At 39.6% G+C, this 19,570-nt stretch overlaps 1 protein-coding gene across 2 annotated transcripts; it reads right to left on the bottom strand.

The window, feature by feature from the left end:
• Positions 1-1,961: 1,961 nt before the first annotated feature.
• ACY3 (aminoacylase 3) lies at positions 1,962-19,017 on the bottom strand. Of its 2 annotated transcripts, XM_032232857.1 has the most exons (8): positions 18,914-18,971; positions 10,220-10,251; positions 7,261-7,509; positions 6,688-6,883; positions 6,477-6,570; positions 4,272-4,379; positions 3,528-3,637; positions 1,962-2,269 (listed from the first exon to the last, which is right to left on the bottom strand). In XM_032232857.1, the coding sequence occupies exons 3-8, from the start codon at positions 7,491-7,493 to the stop codon at positions 2,075-2,077; spliced, it is 936 nt and encodes a 311-aa protein (XP_032088748.1). In that variant the 5' UTR covers positions 7,494-7,509; positions 10,220-10,251; positions 18,914-18,971; the 3' UTR covers positions 1,962-2,074. The 2 variants fall into 2 exon arrangements, with proteins under 2 accessions (XP_032088748.1, XP_032088739.1); XM_032232848.1 differs by lacking the exon at positions 10,220-10,251 and having other exon boundaries at positions 18,914-19,017.
• Positions 19,018-19,570: the final 553 nt, after the last annotated feature.

Genomic DNA, 19,570 nt, shown 5'->3' with positions numbered 1-19,570 from the left:
TCATATAATAACTATTGGGGGGGGCTCAGTGAACAAACTGAAATGTCATGAGGAGGTTAAGCAGCTGAAGAGTTTGGGATCTCCCTTATCTAGATGATTTAGATCTGAGAGACAATATTTTTTTCCTGGCTCATCCCAGTGGTGGGATTCATTTTTTTTTACTATCGGTTCTGTGGGCGTGGCTTTGTTGCTGTGGCTTTGTTGCTGTGGCTTTGTGGGCATGGCTTTGTGGGCATGGCAGGGGAAGGATACTGCAAAATCCCCATTCCCTCCCCACTCCACTAACCTGCTTTCCAGCTGCGTTCTCCTGTTCAGGGCAACAAGAAAAGATCAGATGGGAGGCAGGGAGCTAGTGGGGGTGGGGCCAGCCTATTTGCCAGTTCTCTGAACTACTCAAAATTTCCACTACTGGTTCTCCAGAAGCTGTCAGAACTGGCTGAATACAATCTCTGGGTCAGCCAGTATATCACGTTTGCTGCATGTGCATCAAAGATTATCTTAGAAATGAAATGGACTATCAAGCACCCAATCTTGCATAAATACTCAAATAAAACCTCAAGGACTATCAGGCCCAAACCGAGACTGAAACATAGTGATTCTTCCAAGCTTAGCTCTTTTTTTAAATAATTTTTTATTAGTTTTATTACAAAAAAAACACAAAAAGAAAAGCATCATCTTTCATTACATCTTGTAGAAGCATATCCATTGGTCACAAGTACATTTCGTGCGTTTTCTCCACAATCACATATATTCCATTCAGTTTAAATTGTATATGTTAAAAATTTATATATTTTACTATCACCATACCACAATTTCATTTGGTTAAGATTCAAAAACACAGCCACCTGCTGGCATTTTTCCCCCCTTCCCCCGGTTCCAGTGAATATGCCATATCTTTATATCTTTATAACATATTCTAAGAAAAAAAAAATAAAGTCAATTACTAGGACATCTAATATTTCCTCTCTCTAACATATCTTGTTATTGTTGTAGTTAACTAAGGGTTATTTACATTTTTCTCTCCTCTCCACAAACGCAAAAAGCAACAATCTCTAAACAATCTATTAATATGTGTTAACAAAATGACCATTTAAAATCTAAGACAATCTAGAGAGAAAAGAAAAAATATTGACATTTCTAATTAATAATCACCAAAGTATATGTTAACCTTCCCTTTTGTTTTTATAGTTGAAAGACAGGGGGGAAAAAACAATTGTTTGCCATTTCTAAAATTTCTGATTGAAAATCTCCAAGATATGCATTAACTATTAGCTAATGTAAAGCTTAGCTCTTTATTGGTTTCATACCTATAGACAGAATATTGCCAGACTAAGCATGCTACTATTTGCATCTGCCATATACTCTGGAACTGTGATGGCAAACCTATGGCACGTGTGCCACAGGTGGCACACGGAACCATTTGTTAGGGCACACAAGGCGTTGCCTTGTCAGCTCCAGCATGCATATGCGCAATGGCCCGGTGTCTTCGGCTTTCTTTTGAGGCGGTTTTTCGCTCTCCAGAGCCTTCAGGAGGCTTCCCTGAAGGATCCGGAGGGTGAAAAATGGCCCTACGGACAAACCGGAAGTCACCATTCCCAAATTTCCAGGTTGCCCATAGGGCTGTTTTTTGCCCTCCGAAGGCTTTCGGGAAGCTCCTGAAGCCTCCAGAGAGTCTTCAGGGGAGGGCGGGGAGGCTGTTTCTGCCCTCCCCAGGTTCCGAGAAAGCCTCTGGAGCCTGGGGAGGGTGAAAAAAGTGTACCAAAAGGGGGAGGTCACACTAGTTGTGTGCACATGCCTCTTGGGAATCCTCACTACAAGGGCACATCTTTGTTTTGCAGAAGTGCACACTATTTTGCCCTAGCATAAGAGATAATTGCATCAGACAATAAACTAGGAGTGATTATCATAATTTGTTGCTACATGGACTAAGCCATGCATAATTTATTTCATTATATGTCATCAATTTGGTGCTGATTCTTAGTGACCACATAATTTTCTCCAGTATCACTGATTCTTAGAATGTGCACAACACAGAAACTTCAATTGCCTTTGATTGTTAACCAACTCATCCTACTTAAAATGCCTTCTGCAGTGCTGGTCGGGCAAATGTTTCCTTTTTGGTCTTCCAAAAGGCTATTTTCTTCTCATAGTAGGCTGCTTCATTGATGAAGACTGGGAAGAAGGTATCATCATCATCATGTAGAATATCCTCTCCATCGAAAGTCTGGAAAACTGGGTCCCCAGGCTTCAGGGGCTGGAAATCTTTATCCTAAGGGAGAGGATTTGATACTATACCAAGAACAAAATAGCCGCAAAGTTTTCATAAAGCAAGCATCCCCCGCCCCCTCAATAGTCTAGTATCCTCTGATGAGCTGGAAACAATCCTTGCAGGAGATGAAACTGTTGTAATGAGCACTGTCACTGTTGGATGATTAATTGCAGACTGCCTTGGAGTCTGATATGTGATTATCCTACGCTCTCTATACTACTCAAGCAGACAACTCGGTGATCAGGGAAAGAACATTCTGACAAGTGAAATTTTCCTCTGTCTTGCAGTGCTATGGCACACTCACAAAATCTCACAGTTTCACATGCGCATTAAACTCCAGTGCCCTAGCACAATGTTTCCACTCCCTCACAATGCAGTTATTGGATGCAGCAATCCTCATTTTTTCTGCCCCTGAAACCTTGAGATCCTGCTGAAGCAACGGAGTGCTGTGCTGGCTCACTGACCAAAGAGAGATGCAAAAAAGAGTATTTCCCCAGCCCTCCCCTCCCCACTCCTCGGTATTCTAATGTTACAAACATCCCCATTCCACATAAAAAGAAAGCACAGGTATTTGCTGGAGGATCCCTGTTGCTATGGTTCTTAACTTTATACGTTGCTGTGGGTGTTTTGATTTTGATTCTGTTCTGTAGTGGATTTTATTGCTAATTGAAAGGGGGGAATTACATTCATTTTATTGCATTAAAAACCTTCTGAAGTTGTAAGGAATAGCTCTATGTATCAGGAAAAGAGAAGGAATCTGGAACTTATTCTACCAGTGGTTGGAAACAAGGGGTGGGGATTAGAAATGTAATCTGTACTGCTAAGCAAATAAATAACCCAGACAACACAATATTTATTAAGCACTAACAAATGTAAACAATAGAAAATTACTAAAACTTGAAAAGAAAAGAAAAAGGAGAAAGAATCTAGGAGGAGAGATGGACAAAAAGAAAATCCCTTCCCAAGTGGACTAGCCACAATACAAAGTGTTGCAAGGGTCAAAGTCAAATTGTCCTAATTTCAAATAAAATGCAGAGCTGCGCAGGAAAAAAAATAGACAGTTGTCAAAGCTACCAGATAAGGTGCAAAATGCTCCTTGCACAGATGTCCAAAGTTTTAGGCACTCAATGTTCTATTACGTTGCAAAGTGCAGCCAGAAAGCTGCAAATAGTGTGTGCACGCACACAAGCACTCACTCTTACACATACCCACACAAACATAGGCCCTCTCTTCTTTCCTTCTTCAGCCTTGTACTCACCTGTAGATTTGGATGTATTACAGCAGAAATCTCCCCATTGGGATAACGGGAGAAGTCCTTCCGTTCAACTGGCCTGTAGGCCTCAATTTCAAAGGCTGGGAACAAGGTGCCTAGCAAAAAGAAGCAGACCGACAGCCAGATCCACACAAAGTTTATTCTCAGTCTTCACAATCAGGACTCTGTGAGGCAGGAAGATGGACAAATTCATTCCCCACCACCCTTGGCAATTGATGATCCCTATTCAGATGTTTGTCAGTTTCTGCATCGGAAGGTACTGTATGTCTAGGCCAGTGTTTCTCAACCTTGGCAACTTGAAGATGTCCGGACTTCAACTCCCAGAATCCAGCATTCGCTGGCTGGGGGATTCTGGGAGTTGAAGTCCGGACATCTTCAAGTTGCCAAGGTTGAGAAACACTGGTCTAGGCTTTATTTTAAAATTCATGCCAGGCAAGAGCCTGATCAGCATAAATCTCATGTCAGATCACTAGTCTGCGGCACACGAGGGAAACAGGATTATATTTCCAGACATATTACTGAAAAATGCATGACAGTTGGTTGATAGCTCACCATTGGCTTTTTTCCCCAGTCTTATTTTGACAAAGGGAGGGCTTGTTGCTATAGCTTTCATTGCTTTATCAGTAAAACTATGGCATTCTGATCATCTCCAAAATTGAGCTCATTAACGCTAATATCGCTCACTCACGTTTATAGAGCTTCTCAGTCCCAAGAATCAAAATAGGTCACCTTTGTTAAAAAGCTCAATGAAGTCCAAAGCACAGGCCACAATTGTTCTCATCTTAGCAAGCTGGTCAGCTCGTGCCACTCCCTGGGGTTGTGGACCCAACTCTAATGCTGTAGGGGATTATAGGAAGAAAGGGAGGGGGAGTGTTAGAATACATCATGATGGAATTAGGTTGGAATGCCTTTGTTTACCTTACATATATCTTTCCTTCTTCTACATAGATCACATGTGGCAAAGCAAGAACTGCAATATTTCCCACTTTTTGCTTGGAGAATATGATATTGGAAAATACTAAAAACTAGTAATGTAGGGCCTAAAGGTGATTTTTCCAATAGGCAACTGGACTTTTACAAGAATACAATACAATACAATACAATACAATACAATACAATACAATACAATACAATACAATACAATACAATACAATACAATACCAGAGTTGGAAGGGACCTTGGAGGTCTTCTAGTCCCACCCACTGCCTAGGCAGGAAACCCTATACCGTTTCAGACAAAGGGCTATCCAACATCTTCTTAAAGACTTCCAGTGTTGGGGCATTCACAACTTCTGGAGGAAAACTGTTCCATTGATTAATTGTTCTAACTGTCAGGAAATTTCTCCTCAGTTCTAAGTTGCTTCTCTCCTTGATTAGTTTCCACCCATTGCTTCTTGTTCTACACTCAGGTGCCCTGGAGAATAGTTTGACTCCCTCTTCTTTGTGGTAACCCCTGAGATATTGGAACACTGCTATCATGTCTCCCCTAGTCCTTCTTTTCATTAAAGTAGACATACCCAGTTCCTGCAACCATTCTTCATATGTTTTAGTCTCCAGTCTTCTAATCATATTTGTTGCTTTTCTCTGCACTCTTTCTAGAGTCTCCACATCTTTTCTACATTGTGGCGACCAAAACTGAATGCAGTATTCCAAGTGTGGCCTTACCAAGGCATTATAAAGTGATATTAACACTTCACGTGATCTTGATTCTGTCCCTCTGTTTATGTAACCTAGAACTGTGTTGGCTTTTTTGGCAGCTGCTGCAAACTCCTTGCTCATATTTAAATGATTGTCCACTAGGATTCCAAGATTCCTCTCATAGTTACTACTATTGAGCAAGGTACCACCTATACTGTACCTGTGCATTTTGTTTTTCTTGCCTAAATGTAGAACCTTATTCTTTTCACCATTGAATTTCATTTTATTAGATAGTGCCCAATGTTCAAGTTTGTGAAGATCCTTCTGTATCTTAAGCCTATCTTCTGGAGTGTTGGCTATTCCTGCCACTTTGTGTCATCTGCAAATTTGATGAGTTCCCCATTTATTCCATCATCCAAATCATTGATGAAGATGTTGAAGAGTACTGGGCCTAAAACAGAGCCTTGGGGTACTCCACTGCATACTTCCCTCCATGTAGATGCAGTTCCATTGAGGACTACACATTGAGTACTGTTGGTCAGCCAGTTACGAATCCATCTGGTGGTGATGCTGTCTAACCCACATTCTTCTACTTTATCTAGTAGTAGGTTATGGAAAATCCAGCTGCCTTTTGAAAAAGCACCTTTGGGACAACCGTGGCCTGGATGATTGAGAATCTCCATAGACATTTACTAATGTGGAAATGGCCATTATCTCTCAGCCTGTTTCATAATATAATTATACTGTATGGGTAATGAATGGGGGAACCCATCTATCTTATTAACAACTGACTTCATATGCGTTCAAGAGAAACCCAAATAAGTTGTGCTAGAAGAAAAAAAAGATTTGACTAAAGTAAGAGTTTGGAAAACAGGTGGAAGAGATGTGAATTTTCATTAGTTTTTAGTTGTGTAAAACTAAATAATGTGAGAATACATCATTCCAATCTTATCTTGCTTAATTCAATATAATATTTTTAAATCTTCCACCATAGAAAAACAGCCCTTTTATACTGTCACTGTATTATATCTTGATAAAAAGATGTCAAAATAGAAATGGGATTCAGAAGACAATATCAGACAAGACCAATGTAGGTAAGAGTTGGTTTGATGTAGGTCAAAGTTGGCTTGAAACATCCGCTGCATCAAAAGATTAGACATTACATAAAGAATTGGTACAATATTTTGTGATGTTGCAACTGAAATTGATGAGCTATATGCATCTTTTGCAGACATTCTGTATATGTCTTTCCAGGACACTTCCAGGAACGGTCACCAAGCTGAGAACTATTCCTTACCTAGACCGTGTTTAGCCACTGACATCATGAAAGTAGCCTCCTCTCCAGGTGGTTGACAGATTAAGATGGGACAATGTCTCACTGTACAGTGCTTCTGCAAAGGCAGGAGAAAAGAAGATGAGGTTTGTTTGTTTTTAGAAATCTCAGCTTTCTTTTCTTGAAAAAAGGAGAAGAATTAGATTCTTAGGAAATTTCAGGAACATGACCTCACCTGGATGTAGTAACACATGTGTATGGACAACAGGCTAAATTCAGACTTCAGTAAGAGGCAGGAACCCATGTTGGCTGTGGTGTTGTGTAGGTCTAACATAAAGTCATAGGCTTCAGATGAGCCTTTGGGTCCAAAGATCTGGTTGATCTCCTGAGCACGTTGAATCTCATGAAGGTCTGAATCTGAAGCCTTGGTACTGAGAAAGAGATGTTCAAAACAATGGTAGTCTGGTAGATCTGATAGGGAGCAGAGGCTTCTTCTAATCTGGTACTATGCAGATATATTGGGCTCCAACTTCTACTGTTCTAGCCAGCATGGATAAAGCCACTTTGGTTGGAATTGGTTGGAGATAGAGATATGCTAGCAGTTTGCAAGGGCCTGATACTGAGTAAGGTGAGTTTAAAGTCTTATGGGAACAAACCTTAAGTGAAATCTTAGACATGTAAGCATCTTCAGATTTGACACAAAGAAATGTGAGCTTCAGTATGTTGCCTTCCCTAATAGTTCCTGTGAAGGGTGGTCTTTGTGTTCCCTACAAAACCTCTAGAGATTGGGGCAAAGCATAATACTTACTCTAGAAAAGCTGCAGCGAACGTACGATTAAGATCCCTCCCAGTGTAGCGGACACACTGCTCGACTGCACGTGGGTTTCCCACAAAAGGTGTGACCCGAAAGGTGCTGCGTTGCAACTCAGATGGATCCCGTAGCCAGTGCTTGACTAGATAAACACCTGACATTTCATTCCCATGAGTGCCCCCACATATTGCTACGCGTTCCAAGGGAGGAAGGTATTGTGGATGTGACATGATGGGGTTTCAGACTCTGTTGTGAGAAAGAAGACCACATGGGGTTATTATCAACAACCCCTTTAGCAATACTGGAGAATTCTCATCTGCAACCCACTGAGCCAAGACCCTAATCTTACCTTTAAATCTTCCCCAGTACCCAGTTCTGCAATGTTTTAATACAAGAGTGGAGACTCCATGGATCACTAGATCTTCAGCATTCAGTACAGGTAGTCCTTGACTTACAACCACAATTGAGCATAAAATTTATGTTGTTAAGTGAGACAGTTGCTAAGTGAGTCTTGTCCCATTCTTGCCATAGTTGTTAAGTGAATCACTGCAATTGTTGAGTTAACAACACAGTTGTTGTTTTTTAAAGAAACTTTTTTATTTTTAGACAAACAAACACAAACAAACATAAAACATAAAACCACCTTCTAGTCACAGAGTTGCAATAGGTCATCACATGAGCCTGGGACACCACAACTGTCATAATTTAGTCAGTTGCCAAGCATCTGAATTTTGATCATAAGACCATGAGGATGAAGCAATTGCCATAAGTGTAAAAAAAGTTCACAAGTCACTTTTTTCAGTGTCATTGTAACTTCGAACATCACTAAATGAACTGTTATAAGTTGGGGACTACCTGTACAATTTATTTGTTTGTTTGTTTGTTTGTTTGTTTATATTAAATTTATATGCTGCCAATCTCACCAATAAGGCAACTCTTAAGAGATACGTCTCTTATATTATATTGTTGTGTTAACAAATAATTTGCACAATGATATTATGAGGCACATGTCTCATGCACATATACGTGGACATTCCTGCTCCAAATACCTCTACCACTGTCACCCACTGACATGATGGGAGTGGGACATGAATTCCATATGAGGATTCTGAACATTTGTGAAAGCCCCTTTCAACCTCTGTGTGCTTACAGATTGAAAGAGATTGCAACCAGTTGTAAATATGAGCTGGTTGCCACAAGCATCTAAAATGCAATCATGTGACCACAGGAGTGGTGCAGCAGTTGAAACTCTGAAGACTGGTTGTAAATAACTTTTAATGAGTCTGTCATAACTTTAAATGGTCCTTAAGCAACAGTGGTAAGTTAAGGACTACCTGCATAAAGTCCACAGAGGTGAGGAATGTCACTGGTGAAATTGAGAGTCTAGGAAGTAAAATGTCAGCAGTTTATAAGTGCCAGTAGCCCAAGCACCTCTAGAAAAATCACATCTATCCATGATGTGAACAGTATCATTTCAATTCTTCTGCAAAATCTGTGGTGAGCTAATTCTCCTCTACTTTCGTTTCCCAGACTGTATCATGGGGTACATTCCTCCATCTTTGACTTGTCTGCTGCATGAGTTGTAATCAGAAATGCTATTTAAAGAGAATGTGGTAGAATGCCCCCTCGAGATTACCTGATTCCATATTCTGATTAGATTATTAAAAACAATTCCAATCATACTGGGTTATTAGTACACATGCTGAAATTACCAGTTACCCATTTTTTTTAATATAATTTTTTTTATTATTATTTTTTGTTACATAGACAAAATATACCCACAACAAGGAAAAGAAAACAAAAACAAAAAACAAAACAGGGGGGAAAAAAACCATCATCACATATAGCATGTTGTTTGGTTACAAGTGTTTTAGCATTTATCATTCTTATACATTTATTATTTCATTTAATAGGTTATAATATACAGTTTGGTTTGCTTTATTTACCATCCCTTCCTCCTGTTATAACACCACCTTATTTTCCCTTTCTTTTCTCCCTTCCTCCCTTCTCTACTTTCTTCCTTCCTGCTCTCCCTTCCCTTCCTTCTTCCTGTACCTTTCTCCTACTCCTGCTCTTCCTCATCCCCTTCCTACCCTCTCTCCTCCTCTTTCTCTCCTTTCCATCCTCCTCTCCTTACCTCTTTCTTTTCACCCTCTCTCCCTTCTCTACTTTCTTCCTTCCTCCTTTCCTTCCCCTTCCTTCTTCCCTTACCTCTCCTTTGCTCCTACTCTTCATCTTTCCCTTCCTACCCTCTCTCCTTCCTTTTCTCTCCCTTCCATCTTGCTTTCCTTTCCCTTTCCTTTATCCCTCCCTCCCTTCTCTACTTTCCTCCTTCCTCCTCTCCTTCCCCTTCCTTCTTCCCGTGTCTTTCTCTACTCCTACTCTTCCTCTTCCTCTTTCTACCCTCTCTCCTCCTCTTTCTCTCCTTTCCATCTTCCTCTCACCAGTTACCCATTTTCTTGAAAGAAAGTAGGAGAGAGGCAGAAGATGGTGCTTTTGGTATGAGCAAATTCTTGATGAAATAGCCATACACTGCTTAATGTGAGATATATTGGGACAATCCTAAAATAGGATATCCCTTGTAATTTAATCCTCAAAAATTTGGCATTTCGAATATGCACTGAATTGACACTAACAAAAGAAACTTGACAGTCCTTAATAAGTGGAGGGTAATAACCAATCAGAAAAAGAGTTCAACTACAGCCATTTTCCAAAATATCACAGAAGACAAAAGGAACCCAGGAATAGTATTTAGCACTATGCAATATTTGGTAGTGAGAACAGGGGGTTGTCTGTGGGAATCTGATAGTTAGCAAACAGAATAACCAGCATTTACCCTCTCCAATAAAAGTAGCTAGTAACCCATGCTACTAGTCTCCCTCTAAAGAGTCTTCCTGATCCTTTTTCTGCTTAAAACTGTATTGGTACTTATGAATGTTACAATGTGAGAACTTACCCAACTTGAAATTCTTGTCTACTTGCCTAACCCTGGCAAAAAGAATAGGAGACCTGTTAGTCTCTTATCATGTCTAGGAAATCTATTAAAGCAGCTTTGTGGTATGCATGTATGTATGTATGTATGTATGTATGTATGTATGTATGTATGTACGGTATGTGTCTCCAAGTCAATCTTGACTTCTGGGGATTGCTGAGCTAGTCTTTGCAGCTTTCTTTGTGTGTATATGTGTATATATTCAGAGGGAGGGGGAAGGAGAAATTTTATTGAGCATTGCAAGAACTAATACAAGAACTAATACAAACTAAACAAAAAATACAAAACAAACTAGAGCAGAAAAGAAAAAAGGGAAAAAAAGACTTCTTTCTTTATAACAGGTATAAATAATGTTAGTAACATCGCTTTCTCTTAAAATTCTACAACAAATGATCCCTCTTTCCCAGGCCTAAAATCTATAAACAAATATTTAAAGCCTTGTTGTTCTGTCCTGGTCATCAAAAGTCAATTAAGAATTACCAGATATAACAATATATCTATTTTAACCTTGATTAAATAAACCAACTTTGGTAGGAAAGAGGGAAGGAGAGGGAAGTGGAGAAGAAGAGAGAGAAGAAGGGAGAGGAGAAGAGGAAAGGGGAGGAGAAGAAAGTAGAAAGAGGAAAGGAGAGAGCTTAATACATAGAATGTTATGGTACAATTATGAAAATAGTGCTTACAACTATGATGTACAATATTATGTATTTAAAAGAGAGTATAAATGTATGATTAAGAGAATATTGGTTATAATCAGGGTGTATTAAACTATATACTCAAAAAGGACTGGATATAGCCAGTACACTGCGATTGCAACACTGGAAATGTGATGTATTATAAAGAAAAATGTACAATAAAAAATTACTTTTACTTTTAACAATCCTGTTCTTTTTATATTTCTCTTATTTTTAACCTAAAAATGTGTTGAACTTTAATCCCCTCTAAGTCTTGTAATATGATTTCTTTTCATCTTTTTCTTCACCCTTTCTTACAAAATTTTTCACAACTTTATCAGATCGCTTTTGAAGATCCAGTAAAACGAAGTTATCCAGGTCACTCTTTTAGTTTAGTAAAACGTTAGCTGGTTTGTATATTCAGTGTAGCATCTTCTTCTTACTCTTACTACTACTCCTGCTTATTTTTAGACCTACTTTAATCCTTGCATTTTTCCTGGCAACATTCAGAAATGGTTTCCAGGACTAAGAGAGAGAGGGTCTCTCCCAAACTGATTCTAACTACTATTCCATACTGGATCTCTGTTGACTTTTACACCCTATTTATAATTATACTTTACTACTCAGTTGAAGTGTAATCACTATCATTGAGATGAATATCCTTAATATACTTCCAAGCTTGCTGGGCTAACTCTAAGAACAAAAATATCCATGAAAGTACAGGGTATGCAAGCACAATTAAAAATAACAACAGCAAACAAACAGAATAGTAAGCATTTCCAAATTCAAAGGCAACTACTGTATAAGCTTTAGAACAAAAAGGACCCATTGGCTGAATGACACGCTCAACAAGAAAATTCACTACTTTATATTTGATGTAGATTACAGCTTTCAGGTTAAAGAATTCCCAGTGGCAATTGTTTAAATTTAGGATATTTGAAACCTGTTAAGAGCTGTGTAATGAGAGGCATAGTGTTCCTGCGTCTTTTTAAGAGCAGCTGCTTCTTTTTAATTTTGAGTCGTCTAAACTCTAATGACTTTATGGACAACATCACACAATTTTCTTGGCAAATACTACGTGAGGAATTTGTAATAGTCTTCATCCAGGATGTTTATCCAATTTTTTGGTCAGGTGTACACTTCTGATATTTTCTTCCTTCCAAATACCAACCATATGAACCCTGCTTAGGTAAAGGTAAAGGTTCCCCTGCACATGCATGCTAGTCGTTTCTGGCTCTAGGAGTGGTGCTCATCTTCGTTTCTAAGCCAATGAGCCAGCGCTGTCCGAAGACTTCTCCATGGTCATGTGGCCGGCATGACTAAACACCAAAGACACATGGAATGCTGTTACCTTCCCGCCAAAGTGGTCCCTATTTGTCTATTTGCATTTTTACATGCTTTTGAACTGTTAGGTTGGCATAAGCTGGGACAAGTAATGGGAGCTCACTCTGTTACGTGGTATTAGGGATTCGATCCGCTGAATCTCCAATCTTCTGATCGACAAATTCAGCAGCCACTGAGCCACTGCTTAGCCTTTTCTAAATTTGCCTAGGTCAGTCAGCATTGCCACTTAGTAGAGCAGATGGGAAGTTAAAATATTTCAAATAAACAGTGTTTATTCCATAGAGTACCTTTGAACTCCATATAGTTCTCAGAGGCATTCTTAGAAAATCAAAACAATGGTGGGCTTCATTGTTTCAAAGTTGGTCCCACTGTGCAGAAAAGAGACTGTTGTATGAAGAACATCCTGGAATGACAGAATGGGCTGGGAGAAATAACTTCAGCAATTTGCCTTCTGGAAACTGGGGTTATTGTGCTCAAGCAGGGAAATGCAGCCATCATTTTGTAAGAGTGCTGCTAACATGCTTTTTAAATTTCATGTACGCCCATGGACTCAAAAGAAGTTGGGGCTTCTGCAATAATACTGCTGTCCCATGATACAAAGGGATAGAAGGAGCAACTCTGCCCTCCACTCCTAGAGCAGTTTGCTGACTGGAAAATTGGCTCACATAACTTCAAGCTGCTATGATTGGGAAACACTAGCCTAAGTGGTGTGACATGAAACTAGAGGAAACTTCCTTCTTTTCCCTGATGCTTTGGAACTGTGGGGCATAAAGCCCATTTATACCCTTTTGGGAATAGGAAATGTATTTGCTGTTCTTGTCTGCTTCCAAAATGCCTCAGCTGAGGCCTGTTTTCAAACCAGTGACTTCCCCAAACTCTTCTCCTTTCTGGTGAGAGATTTCCCCCCTCCCTCTTTCTAATAGCACCAGCTCTTCACCCTCGTCCCTGATTTGTCTTTCCCTCTCCTCTTCTTGGCTGCCCATTTATCTCCTTCTGTCACCACCCATGGCAGCTCTAATATAACTGCTAGGCAGGTATTGAGCAGCGAGATGAGCAGGTGTGAGAAAGGACCAGGCGCAACTGTCACTAGCTTGGCAGGAGAAGATGGATGGTGAGAAAAGGAGGACCACGTCCAGGAGCCTGAAGGCTAAACAGGAGGCGGGGAAGAAAGACCAGACAGCTGCCCCTGCACTAGCTCACTTTTCCTCTTCAGTGGGCTTGATCTGAAAAGGCTATTGTGTATATGTTATTAATGTTATGTTATTAATCCATCCTGATTTTAAATATGCCTGGGGCCTACCCCAAATCTACCCCAAGGTACCTGGGCTAGGAAGGCCTCAGTGCGTGAGGTCCTGTTACTACAGTCCATATTGTCCATTCACTTGCCATCTCCCTTGCAATCCACTCCATGTCCTTGCCCAGGCAGCAATAGGGAGAGAGGAACAAGGTCCCCTGTTGGCACCTGGATGTGTCAATCATCCTCAGAGTTTGGCTGGTGATTGTTTCTCTCAAAATTGCATCTGGCTTTAGAGTACCTTTGCATCCTTCTCCAGATGTGGAATATGAAAGCCAAGTACAGTTCATAAATCTAAGTAAAATATGTCCAGGCTAGGAAAGTCCTGCTCCAGGGAACTGAGTTTTGAATTAAAATTTATGTATTTGAGGAGATAATGGAAGGTAAGAATAAAAATGTTTATGGACCCAGTAAAAGCATGATTCCAGAGAAATAGCAGTGTTTGCATCATCCTTGAACTATTTAGCATTGTCATACGAGATATCTGCCAATGTCATGGCTGGATTTTAAAATTGTACTAAGCCGTGATGTGAATGGTTTTGGCTTAGCACTATTGTAGTTTGCTCATCATACTAGGATTAAATAAACCCATTTAACAAAATAAAGAAACTCAATCATTGCAAAGCCACCTTCCTAGGTCAATTGTACATTAAAAGTTATAGCCAAAAGAACCAGCTTTATACCACTTAAGATTGAGGCCTTATCCTCTCCTGAATTAAGTTTTTAATATTTTTTTTAAATAAAAGATTTTTAAAAACTACAGAAACATAGAGGAAGAAACAGAAAAAAAACAATAGGTTACAAAAAGTGAATAACTAAAAGGAAGAAAAAAGAAAGATCTAAAGTGACTTCCAATCTTCTTTGCAGCAGTTATAAATGTAGCAAATACCATCTCTACCAGTGGTGGGATCAAGCAGTTCGTACCACTTTGGGAGAACCAGTTGTTAACTTTCTGAGCAGTTTGGTGCTCAGAATCATTAGGGCAGAGAACTGGTTGATAAATTATTTCAATCCCACCACTGATCTCTACTCTCCCATACTGTATATCACAATTCCTTTCTTCCCATAAAAATACTTTTTAATCAATAAATCCTGAAATCAGCATTCAAATTTACTCATTTTCAGAAAAAAAAGTCAATAAAAGGTTTCCAGTCTTTTTTATTAAAGTAGTTGTAGTTCTCTCTTAAATTCTCCTTTGAATTAACTAAGCTTTTAGGTCTGTGAATATCAATCAGACAGCATTCATAGCAGATATAATAATGTCTATGTGGCAGGTTTATGTATATCTTGCCCTGGCTTATCTCTCTCTATGATTCTAGCCATCTAAAAATCAAGGAAAAGCCATTTAATTACAAAGAATTGATGATGTTTTCTGATAGATCTTTGTGAGTATTAGTTGCCCAGCATGTTGCTAAATACCCTAGGCCAGTGGTTCCCAAACTTGGCAACTTTAAGACTTGTGGACTTCAACTCCCAGAATTCTCCAGCCAGCAGAGCTGGGAGTTGAAGTCCACAAGTCTTAAAGTTGCCAAGTTTGGGAACCACTGCCCTAGGCAGCCAAAATTACTGTTACTCTGAATTCCCTAATCCACAGATTCTCCAGATAACATTCCTGGGAAAAAAAAGAGTAGCTACCTGGCAGCTGGGACAATAGCATGCAATGAAAGTTTGGTTGGAAGACAGTTCCTATGCCTGTAATCATTTCCTATGTAGAAAAGAAAATGTGCAAAGGTGTTCCATCCCCTTATTAAACTGCCAGGGATGAGAAAAAACTGCATTTGTGAAACCTTCCTCTTTGATACAACATGGAAAGGCACTTGGGAGCTGGCCAGGAGCCCCCTGCTCACTTGACACTAGAAACAGACTTCAGCTCTTCCATCATGGCTTCTCTTTCTCTTTCTATGAGAAATGCTAACAACAATTAGAGCTGTCATGGCCACCATACCTCAGAGGAAGCTTTTTGCCCTCTGGCTTTAGCAATATTATTTCAGCCCAGGAGGTGGTCCCAGGACTGCTGCCCCTGGTCACCTGCTCATTGGGCTCATTAATCGATGGGTGTTGGCTGCATGGACGTGAACACCAGATGATTCTAGCATGTGCTGCTTTCACCCAACCAAGCCTTTATCTGATTCACTCTCCTCCCTGCTTTGCTGCTCATTGGAGGGAAGGGAAACCTCTCTTGCTACGCGTCCACCACTAGCCCCCCAGCCCTGCAGTGATGGAAAATAAAATCGCTCACACCATTCTGGAGATCCAACTCGGAGCATTGCAGAGCAGGAAATGGCAAGACTGAGAAGGGAATGAACTGAATGAGCCAGAGTCTTCCCACCGCCTTCCAGCTACGTACAATGTCAGGTAATTGGACCCAGCAATGTACTTCATCCATATTTTGGATCTTAGCGCTTTTTTCTTTGAGCATCTTGAATTCTTCTAGGGCACTAGGTTCCTCTAGTGCTAGGACAGGTAGAGATGTAGTTATTGGACTAATGCTGCTTCCCCAAACCAGTGCTATCGAGAAGAGTTGGACTACAACCCCCATCATCCCAAATTTAAAGGTTGGGAAAGGCTGCCTTAAAGATAGCTTACTCTTGTGTTGCATTGCTGTGCAGTGAAGCAGCATGTTTGATGCTTGAGTTGGGCCTTTTGTGTGATGATTCCACATGTGCCTGTTCAACAAAATCCTGGAGATAGTAAGGTAGCATTTTTTTTAATCTAGGTCAGTTGGGGATCCTAAAGAGTAGCAGCCTGGGTTATCTCAAGGAAATGTCCTGAGGGTGCAAGAGCCTGACTCAGTCCCCGGATCATCAGGTGGTGGAGCTACACCTCGAAAGCAATCAGGACATTAAGCTAAAGGGGTTGTGGTAGCAATGGGTGAAGCTCCTTGTGTACATCAGTATATGAGGGGCACACATGATTAAGCCACAAGAATGAATTCATCTAATTACATACTTGTGTGACTTTAAATACCATCCATGAAATGAAATGTGGCAAATGCCTAAAAAGGAAGTGGTGGGGTTGCCCTGACCACTTCAGTTGGAATCTGGAAGTAATGAGAAGGATAGCATCCTTAGAGGGGAAGGTAGGTACACATTGACTTCTAGCCAACAAGGCAGGTGAGATGGTTGGGTCTCTTGGCTAGGAAGCTTACTGTGCAGCTTCCAAACAGCCATTCCCCTATTGGCAATTCTACCCAGTGATTCTTCCTGTGGAGAACTTGTAGCACTGCAGGCATTGGGTGTAGCTGCTGGATGTTGCCTGGAGCATTTTTTTCCTCCTGGTTTTTTATTATTTACAGCTTAAGAGCAGTGATGGATGGATTCAATTTTAACAGCCATTTCAATTGGAGAGATGCTAAATGAAGTTGATAATTAAACTCCCTATATAATTGAGGAGCTTCGGTTTGTTCTGTTTTTCTTTAAAAGAAAACCGAACTGTGTTGCAAACCACTCCCATCCCTAGTTTTGCTATTGGATTTTGGCAATGAAATCCAGGAGGTTGCCAAACTGAGTTTGGGGGCCATACGTAGCCAATTAATCACGAGTTGATCATCCTTATTTTAAGGAAATTTTCTGGGATGGATGGCCCTGATGTCCTTAGATACAGGTAAAATGAAAGAAGGTTCTTTTTTAAATATAGAAAAATAGCAAGTAGACTTGAGCTGGTTAAATAATATAGTCACAATTTTTCAGGGTTTTGCACAAGTGTGTAGATTGATAGCTGGAGAGATTAAGTGCATATCTCCAGAAACCTTTGGATGGCTGTACAGGAGCAACACAACTGAACTTAGGTTACATTAGGTTACATTAGGTTACATTAACAGAATTTTGTGAGTTTGAAAGTACATTTCTCTCCTGTTGCCTTTATAGCTCAAGAAACTGGGGTGGTTCTCTTCTGAGATATTTACCATTCCCACATTCCTTCTACGGGTTAAACTGCCTCTTTATCCTACTGTTCCCCTGGCTGAGGCTCTTCTCCCTGCTTTCAAAGGTCATTCCCACATGCCATTACAAAACATTTCTTGCATTTTTGAGAACCTGCTTTAAAATATATATCATTCACATGTAATTTTTCTGAGGGCTCTAGAAAGGGATGAAGAGAACAAGGCAAGGTGTACAAAAAGAAGAGAATTGCATAAAAGGAACAGAACATTAATCTCCTCATTTCCAGATTGAGCTATACCAAGCTCATGTTCCATACCCATATTCCTGTGGGAATTATACATGGCTGAACATAGATTGCTAATCAAACAGTCCTGAGGTAAAGTTCACCTTGATTCAGGCTTGATTCGGGGACCTGTATGTTTTTTTTTAATTCCAATCCATCTTTAGCCCTCATATTTCTTGGTTGTCTCCCATCCAAACAATAAATATAACTTTGTTTAGCTTTTCAAGATCAAGTTAAATTGGTTAGGCTGCCACCTAGATGGTAGTTTCAAACAGATTTAGGAAATGAATGTTTGTTTCTTTATCCCAATGAAACTGCAGTCCTAATTAGATCTGGACAGAAAGCAATCATTTTGAATATTTTATTTAAAGCTGGAGCCAAAAAGTAGATATTTTAAGGCATATTAAAGGACAAAATAAGTAGTATGCATAAACAAACATTTTAGTGAAAATATAAAGCATCATGTATATAAAAAGGACAAAGGGAAATGGAGTAATGAAACCACAAGATGGAGTAGTTACAACATGCAAAAATTATTGTGGTTTCCCAGGCTCTACTGGAAAAAGCAAGGCGAAAATAAGCTGAATTAAAGCATTAATATAAGTAAGGCACAGTAACAATTAACTGATTAAAAAAACTGGTGATAATAATTGGTTTGTTATTGGACAGAACAATTTTAACTCCTCGTTTCCTAACTGGAATTGTATGGGACAACAGTCTTTCGCATCAGCTATAGGGAGCGTGCCCTGATGATCCAGATCATAGAAAACTCTTGGGTGGTTCCCATCAGCAATACAAATCTAAAGAAATGATAAAACCATGTTCAAGGTCCAAAACTGATCCTTTTCTCTGACAGATTTCTCATTGGTCCTCTCAGGCATGCCAGCTTGGAGTTCACAAAGCTAATCCCATTAATACTTCCAATGTAGGAAGTACTGGTACTGTAGGGGCTTCAGCTAAAAAGATCCACTGGGCTGAAAAGGCTTGCAAATATGTCATAGTTCTTGCTCTAACAATCACAAAGCACTAGGGGTTTGGCTTTAAACAGCAGTTTTTCTTGTTTGTCGCTTTCTGGTCCCACTTCATTGCACCTTAACTGGGTTCACCTAAACTTCCTCTAATTAAATTCAATTCTAGACTTTCCAGACATTTGGCAGAAAGAAAGAGAGAAAGAATTATAATTACCTGGTCCACAGCTGGGATTCAAGCAACAAACTCCTGTAGGCTCTAGTGAAAACTTTGAAGCTGTACTTGAAAGTCCAAAGTACAGACTTCAGAAATGTCCTGGTAGAAAAGTAATCCAAATGAAGTTGAAGGGAGGAAAAATAAATAAAGTTGTGGAACCTGAATCTCATCAAGAAGTGAATAAGATTACAATAATCTCTTTCTCAATTTCTCTCTCTCTCTCTGTATATAAATATATTCATAACATGGGGAAAAACCTTTCACAACTGGAAAGAAAACTGAATTACTGCCAAATTCTTCATGACCCAAATATCCAACCTCAGAAAGCTGGCTTAGGAAAACAGTCATGAATAGCCTTATAACACAAAAGAGAAGACATTTTCACAGCAGGAAAATCATTCTTCTACAACGAAAAAGCCTAAAGAAGTTTTCCCTTAGGAACTTTGAAAAAGCAAAACAATGAAACTATTCAAAGTAATAATAAATAAAGAAGAAAGGAGGAGCCCCAGTACAGATCTGAAATTTAATCTCCCAATGTTTTAGTTTTTCTTGCCAATGCAACCTTTCATTTTTTTTTTTCAATTAAAATTTAGTGATTTGGGTAGATGAATGGAGGACTAAAAAGTTAAGGCCATAAACAAACAAACAAACAAACAA

This window comes from Thamnophis elegans, chromosome 1 (assembly GCF_009769535.1).
Source record: "Thamnophis elegans isolate rThaEle1 chromosome 1, rThaEle1.pri, whole genome shotgun sequence".
NCBI classification, from domain to species: domain Eukaryota; kingdom Metazoa; phylum Chordata; class Lepidosauria; order Squamata; family Colubridae; genus Thamnophis; species Thamnophis elegans.
This window is presented reverse-complemented; position numbering and strand designations above follow the sequence as displayed.

Coding starts and splice junctions, on each gene's coding strand:
- ACY3 (XM_032232848.1), bottom strand. CDS start 7,493: ATGTCACATCCACAATACCTTCCTCCCTTGGAACGCGTAGCAATATGT. Junction 6,884..7,260: donor TTCGCTGCAGCTTTTCTAGA/GTAAGTATTATG, acceptor TCTCTTTCTCAG/TACCAAGGCTTCAGATTCAG. Junction 4,380..6,476: donor AGTGGCTAAACACGGTCTAG/GTAAGGAATAGT, acceptor AATCCCCTACAG/CATTAGAGTTGGGTCCACAA.